At 39.4% G+C, this 8,071-nt stretch overlaps 1 protein-coding gene across 10 annotated transcripts in view; it reads right to left on the bottom strand.

Annotated features, from left to right (window-relative positions):
* Nucleotides 1–8,071, bottom strand: part of Atrx (ATRX chromatin remodeler) — a 139,114-nt gene that overhangs the window by 102,245 nt on the left and 28,798 nt on the right. For 8 of the 10 annotated variants that reach the window (XM_031366378.1, XM_031366382.1, XM_031366380.1 and 5 more), the window contains exon 2: nt 4,796–4,908. The exons of the other annotated variants lie outside the window; for them this stretch is intronic. In XM_031366378.1, coding sequence (XP_031222238.1) covers nt 4,796–4,908 — 113 coding nt within the window. The remainder of the gene's footprint in view (nt 1–4,795; nt 4,909–8,071) is intronic. 10 annotated transcript variants of the gene reach the window in all.

Genomic DNA, 8,071 nt, shown 5'->3' on the forward strand with positions numbered 1-8,071 from the left:
ATTACAATTTAAAAAGAAAAAAGAAAAAAAAGGACTGGTAAAATAACTCAGTGAGTAGAGGCGCTTACTGCCACGTCTAACAACCTAAATCCAATCTCTGAGGTCCCAAAGAGGGAAGAAAAGTGGCCCCTACAAATTGTCCTCTGACCTCCACAGGTGTGCTTTGGCAAACAAGTATATGAACATTCATGTACATACACATATGAAAACTAAATAAATGTAATACAAATTTAAATGAATGATAGTAACAATATTCATAGGAAATACAAAGAATTGGGATATACTAATAAATGCATAAAGGATGAATCATAAAGCCCTAACTTAGTAATATTTCAACCAATAAAGGTAGCCATAAACTATCACGTAATGAACAGACTTTGTTATATGGGCAAACTTTCTAGCACTGGCCTACAAGATTCCATAACCTCTGTTAATTTTAAAAACAAAATCGCAAAGGTTCAATTTACTAAATGAAGACTCAGGAGCCAGATGCTCTGAGCATGCTAGCTCAGAGAGCAGAGAAAGCACCCAGCTGACCCTCCTACACCACTGACATCCCCTCCATGCTGTCTGAAATATCCTGTAACTCAAAGACTCCCTCTTTCCTGGGTTTCTTATGTTCACTCCCTATCCATTGGTTGCTTGCCTGCCTCTTGACCAACCACTGACTTTACTTAGCTCTTGTTTACAGAAAGCTCTTGAGTTAAAGGTGTATTCCAGGGCTGAGCCACATCACAAGGTTTTGCCAGTTTCACAATCTTGAGGTTAACAATGTGATCAAATATCCTGCAACAAACCTCAGTTCCAACATGTGATCATGGCTTCACTGCCACAACTGTTTTCGTAAACTGGTAAACTTAACCTTAAAAATGAGAGGTGGTGTACATGCCTTTAATTCCAGAACTCAGGGAGCAGAGGCAGGTGATTTCTTTGAATTCAAGGCTAACCTGGTCTACCCAGCAAGTTGGAGGAGAGCCAGAGCTACAAAGGAAACCCTATCTCAAAAATAGATAAATAGATAGAGATCATCAGGGAGAAGTGAGGAGTGGAGCTTGAGATCTTAGAAAAAGAAATTTTCAGATTAGGTAGACATGGTAGCACACATCCTGAGTTCTAGGCCAGCCTGATCTACATAGCAGGTTCCAGGTCAGCTAGGGGTTATATAGCAAGAGCCTGTCTTTTAAAACTCCACCTGTTAGCAAAGAAAAGCAGCAAGCAAAAGAGTAAGAAAGATTCTAGAAATGAGAGAAACACCATGTGCTGTGCGGGCCTTGCCAAACAGGGCTACATGAGAAGAAATGCAGACACGTGAAAGGAGTGTAGGGAAAAGATCCTGGCCAATAGGAAGTGAAAACGAAAGGGGGTCTCATTTCTATGACCACAGAGAACTGAATTCTATCAAAACTTTAAAGAAGTTTGGGAACATGGTGTTGCACAGAGCTAAGAAAGAGGAATGAACAGATGTGCTGCTGACAAACCAACCAACCACCTTATGATACCAGAGGACAGTTCAGCAAAGCCCACCAGACCCCTGACCTACGGAACTGTGAGATGACAAATATGGACTGCCTGACCCACTAACATAATCTGTAATATAAAACACTTTAGGTTAAAATTTGATGACAAGAGGGCTGGAGAGATGGCTCAGTGGTTAAGAGCACTGACTGCTCTTCCGAAGATCCTGAGTTCAAATCCCAGCAACCACATGGTGGATCACAACTACCTGTAATGAGATCTGATGCCCTCTTTTGGGGTGTATGAAGACAGTTACAATGTACTTAAATATATTAAATAAATATTTTTATTAAAAAATTTGATGACAAGAATAATTTCAAAATCTTTCTGATCTCATTATTAGTTACAAAAGAATAAATCCTAACTTTATAGTAATCGACAAAGCACAAACATAACCAACATAACCAAACAATCTAATAACATCATCAGTAAATGGACAAATGAAACCACGTGTCTTGTGGTAAAATTCACAGAAACATATACTCTTGCTTAGATTTACCTATCTATCTATCTATCTATCTATCTATCTATCTATCTTTATTTATTTAACTTGCCACAAGTCATGGTCCTCTAGGAAGAAGAACTGGTAAACTTGACCTTAAAAATGAGAGGTGGTGTATATGCCTTTAACTCCAGAACTCAGGGAGCAGAGGCAGGTTCTCTATTACTGCTGTTCCATTGGAAGTAATAGCATTTTTCTTCTGGAAAGATTACAAATTTTTCTCTTAGACTGCCCCTCTCTAAAACAGTTTGACTCTCAGATGCCTCTACTCTCAACACTCCAGAAGCAAAGGGTAGGAAGAAGTCCAACCTAGTTTACAAAGCAAGTTCCAGGTCATCTGGGATTATACACTGAGAACCTGTCTCAAAAAAAAAAAATCTAATAAGGACTAGCTATAATTTTCCTTTTTTAAAAGAGTGTTTGTGTGGTGGAGTAGAGTACATGGGTGGGCACATGTGCCATGGAACACATGTATATGAAAATCAGAGGGGAACCCTGGAACTGAGTTCCGGGGATCGCCTTACCAGGTCTTCACGGCCACAGCAATCTGGCCGGCCCTAGTGTAGGTTTTCTATTTCTATGAATCCTATTGCAATCTCTTGAATCGGTGGCTTGCTAATCTAAATTTTTAGAAAATGCTTAGCCAGTGACTTGATACTCTACAATATGGTTGAACTTTTCACTATGTCGTGCTACTTTTTATTTTTTACATTGTATATGTGCATATATATACACAAGCTTTGATGTTATGTCTGCTATATGTAGTAATGAATCATTATAGCATTGGTTAAAGGAGTTTACTATTATGATCTTAGCATTCAAGAGGCTTAGGCAGGATGACCACAAGTTCAAAGACAAAAGACAACCTATGATGCTTTTTAGACATCCTTTCTAAGAAACATTTCTAAAATGAAGGAGTAAAAAAAGCTAATGTGTTTTATGAAAAAATATATACCAAATCATTTAAAATTTTTTGTTTTCTTGGTTTTTTTTGTTGTTGTTGTTTTGTTTTGTTTTGTTTTGTTTTGTTTTTTGGTTTGTCAAGACAGGGTTTCTCTGTATAGCTCTGGCTGTCCTGGAACTCACTCTGTAGACCAGGCTGGCCTCGAACTCAGAAAACCGCCTGCCTCTGCCTCCCAAGTGCTGGGATTAAAGACGTGCACGACCACTGCCCAGCATTGCTGTTCTTTTAAAAAAAAACTTTCACTGCAGACAGGGTAGACTAAAATTTACTGTGTAATCCCTATTGGCCTTAAACTCACAGCTAGCCTTCTTTATGTGTGAAACAGCATGTCCAACTTCATGGAATGATATTATTAAGCAACATTAACAATTTAAATTCTAATACACAATTTCACTATTGCTGTAGACGAGCATCTACATAAGACTGTTGCCGGGCGGTGGTGGCGCACACCTTCAATCCCAGCACTTGGGAGGCAGAGGCAGGCGGATTTATGAGTTCGAGGCCAGCCTGGACTACAGAGTGAGTTCCAGGACAGCCAGGGCTACACAGAGAAACCCTGTCTCAAAAATACAAAAAACAAACAAACAAACAAAATACATACGACTGTTAAATCGATTGTTGTTCTATATCAAACAACTTTTATAATGCTTATTTTTATAATATTTTATAAATTTTAAGGAATAAGACAAAAAATATATTATAGGTATTGAAGGGGGAGTCTATGGGAGGAGCGGTGATACAAAAGGGGAACAAGAATGTGATTCAATTCTATTTAATTAAAATGTTTTTAAATGTTAACAAGTTCAGATAAATTGAAATCATGTAACTTCTGATAATGCAATAAAATATTTCTTTTTTTTAAAGATTTATTTTGTTTATTTTATGTGTATGAATACACTGTAGCTGTACAGATGGCCGTGAGCCATCACTATATGTGACTGCTGGGAATTGAGCTCAGGACCTCTGCTGGCCCCACTCACTCTGGACCCACTCGATCCGACCCCACTCGATCTGACCTGCTCGCTCTGGCATAATTCACTGTAGCTGTCTTCAGACGCACCAGAAGAGGGCGACAGATCTCATTACGGGTGGTTGTGAACCACCATGTGGTTGCTGGGATCCGAACTCAGGACCTTCGGAAGAGCAGTCAGTGCTCTAACCCGCTGAGGCATCTCATCAGCCCCGGAACAAAGTATTTCTATACTTGGTTAAAGATAAGAGTTATAGAACATGTGCCCAGCATGCTTAATGGCCTGAGTTCCACCACCAGAAACCTACACTGCTCATACCTTTCCTAATTCTTATCAATTTATCACCTCCTCCACTAGAAACTTCCATTATATATCAAACACTATTATTGTTTCACTCTCTAAGCATCCATTAGTTTACAACTTTCTATTTTTCCTTTCTAAAATTAAAATCTTACAGCAGATACTAGCAAACACAACCAGTAAGAACTTCTGTAAACTTGCTAATCCAATTTTCTACAAATTGAGTAGCTGTTCCATACCAAAATAATAAGTGAGGGGCCTGGACAGATGGCTCAGCAATTAAGAATGGTTGCTGTCTTGCAGAGGACCCAGATTCGGTTCCCAGCACCCTCATCAAGTGGCTCACAACCACCTCTAACTCCAGTTCCAGGGAATCAGAAAGTGTGTTACAGAGGAATCCAGTCCTCGGGCCTCATAGACAACAGCATACATATGGTGCACACAAACTCAGGCAGCCTCACACACTTCACACACATAAATAAAAATAAATGAATAGAAATAAATAAAATAGGACTACATACGGCACAGTCAGCTTCAAATTACCTGTGCTTTGGTTCATGACAAGCCGTGGAGAAGAACAGGTTTCCTCAGATTCTTCTGATGAATGTGCTAAGAAGTCATGAAGCTTCTGCACCAATGTATTCAACTTGCTTTCACTATCAAAACAAAATTTTAACAATGTCCTTACAATAAATATTAAATCTCTAACAAACAGTGAAGCCTATCTTGTAGCCTTATTAGTCTTGAGGATACACATGCTCAAAGTCAAAAATTAAAGGCAATGGATTTTATTTTGCTGAGTATATGAATATATAAATAACACAATCTACCCATATGCTCAAAGACAGGCTCAAAATATCACTTAAGAAAAATGCTGACACTATTCACTAAATATTTCCAAGATATTTATATCTTTCAATGTGCTAAATATGGTATGTTTAAATATAAGTTACATTTAAAATAATTTAACACAAAGTAAATCTTATCTTAAAGCACTGGGAATGGACATGGGCAATGAAAATATTTACCTTGCATGCACAAGGCCCCAAGTTTAATTTCTAGCATTTCTTACCCCCACCTCCCCCAAAAAAACCTATCACCTAATTTTTTAAAGACACAGCAAACTTAAAAACCACAAATTAGTTTCAAAAGAAAAACTGGGATCATAAAAGGAACAAATATATTCATGTGTAAATTGTATCCACCTTTTGCTAGGCATAGTGGTACAAGCCTTTAATCCCAGTACTTGGGAGGCAGAAGCAGGCGAGTCTCTGAGTTCTAAGCCAGCCTGGTCTACAGAGTCAGTTCCAGGACAGCCATGGCTACACAGAAAAACTCTTGTCTCAAAAACAAACAAACAAACAAACAAACAAAAAGGGCTGGAGAGATGGCTCAGCTGTTAAGAGCACTGACTGCTCTCTTAGATGTCCTGAGTTCAAATCCCAGCAACCACATGGTGGCTCACAACCATCTGTAATAAGATCTGATGGCCTCTTCTGGTGTGTCTGAAGATAGCTACAGTGTACTTATATATAATAAATAATTTTTTAAAAAACTTATCCAGTAGCCGGGCGGTGGTGGCGCACGCGTTTAGTCCCAGCACTTGGGAGGCAGAGGCAGGCAGATTTCTGAGTTTGAGGCCAGCCTGATCTACAGAGTGAGTTCCAGGACAGCCAAGGCTACACAGAGAAACCCTGTCTCGAAACCAACTTATCCACCTTTATTTCATATCTAGCTGACCCTTGCATGTATCATCTCATTATCATTAATAACTTTAGTAACTCTATTCTTATACATAAGCTGTATCTGCAAAGGCCTCTGAAACTAAAATACTGGTAAGATCACCTTTGCAAGAAAGCTTAAAACATGCCAACACGCGCCGGGCTACAGAGTGAGTTCCAGGACAGCCAGGGCTATACAGAGAAACCCTGTCTCGGGGGGGGGGGGAACATGCCAACATGTAAAATATGGAACATTTTTCTTCCTTTACACCAAGAAATCAGTAATTTAGCAACCATGCTTATTTAATATCTAACTGTCTTATCAGGTTTTACTTATTCTATCTTCAGCTTGGCACAGAATCATTGTATAATAGACTGATACTAAGACGAATAAATTATAGAACTGGATTTGAAAAATACACACTTTCAATAAACCAATAATAGAATCATCATTTACAGTATACGCCATTAATCCCAGCACTTAGGAGGCAGAGGCAGGCAGACTGCTATGAGGTTGAGGCCAGTGTATACAGAGTAAGTTCTGGAACAGCCAGAACAGTGAGACTCTCAACAACCACAACATAAAAACAGTAAACAGACAGACAGACAGGTAGGAAGGATAGACAGACAGATGATAGAAAAATGATAAAAATAAACTGAAGAGGATTATAAGGAGTTCAAAGCTTGAAAGCAGAAATTAAATATTTAATCCTTTTTTAATGGTAATTTTTCAATGCTGGAGAGATCATCCTGCAATGAAAAGCACTTGTGTAATCATGAGGACAGAATCCATATTCCAACACGCAGGTTAACAAGCATTCCATGCAGTTGCAGCCACGGGGGAGCCAGAAACAAAGATTGATGGGATCTGCTAATGTCTAGCCTAGAAAACACAAGCTCCTGGATCAGAGAAATCCTGCCTGCATCAAAGGAATGCACAAAGCAGAACAGAAAAGGACAGTAATAACCTCTTCTGGCCTCTTGTGTGCACACAGGCATGAGCACCTGAACACACAAACACAAATAAGTATGCATACAAGCATGGTATACATAAAATTTAGTCTTTTTAAATGACAATTTTATAATCTTAAAAGCAAGACAGAAAATAAAACCTGACTTCATTAAACTTAAAAACAATCTAAGGATACCATAAAGAAAATAGAAAGTGCTGGATGATAATGGTTCACACCTTTAATTTCAGTGCTCTGGAGACAGAGGAAAGTGGAACTCTATGAATTAGAGGCTAGCCTGATCTACAGAGTGAGTTTCTGGACAGCCAGGGCTACAGGGAGAAACCCTATCTGAAAAAAAAAAGGAATAAAGAATACAATCAGAAATTAATAAAATGACAGGGCTGAAGAAATGGCTATTTTTCAAAGTTCAACTCCCAACACCCACAGACAACACAACTACCTGTAAAATCCCACACTCGTATACACAGACAAAGATATATAACATACACATTAAAAATAAGGGAGCTGCAAACAACTGAGCAGGGGCTAGCCCCAAAGCTGTTGCCTATCCATGGGATATGTTCTTCTAGCTGGGCTGCCTTGTCTGGCCTCAGTGGATGAGGAAGCACCTTGCCCTGGATCCTCTTTATGTGTCAGGGTGAGGGGATATCCAGGGAGATGCCTACCCTCTCAGAGGAAAAGGGGAGGGGGCAAGGAATGTAGGAAGGAGTGACCGGGAGGGAGGGCAGTGATAGGGATCTAAAGTGAATCAGAAAAAAAAAAAAAGTAGCTGAGCAAATCATGTAGTGTGCCTGCATGGTTCCTGCCTTTCTCTGAATTCCTGCTCTGACTTCCTTCAATGGTGGACTGTTACGGGGATATATAAGCCAAATAAACAGTACCCACCTCAAAAGGGGGCGGGGCTGAAAGAACAATGCAGTCCCTTAAGAACACTGGCTGCTCTTACAGAGCACTTAAATTCCCACCAGTCATGTGATGGATCATAACCATCAGTAACTCCAGTTTGAGAAAATCCCATGCCCTCTCCTGGCTCCTGCAGGTACCATGCAAGCATACAATACACACACGTACAGACGTACATACAGACATATTCATTACACATAAACAAAAGGAAGAAAGGAAGG

This window comes from Mastomys coucha, chromosome X (assembly GCF_008632895.1).
Source record: "Mastomys coucha isolate ucsf_1 chromosome X, UCSF_Mcou_1, whole genome shotgun sequence".
Lineage (NCBI taxonomy): Eukaryota > Metazoa > Chordata > Mammalia > Rodentia > Muridae > Mastomys > Mastomys coucha.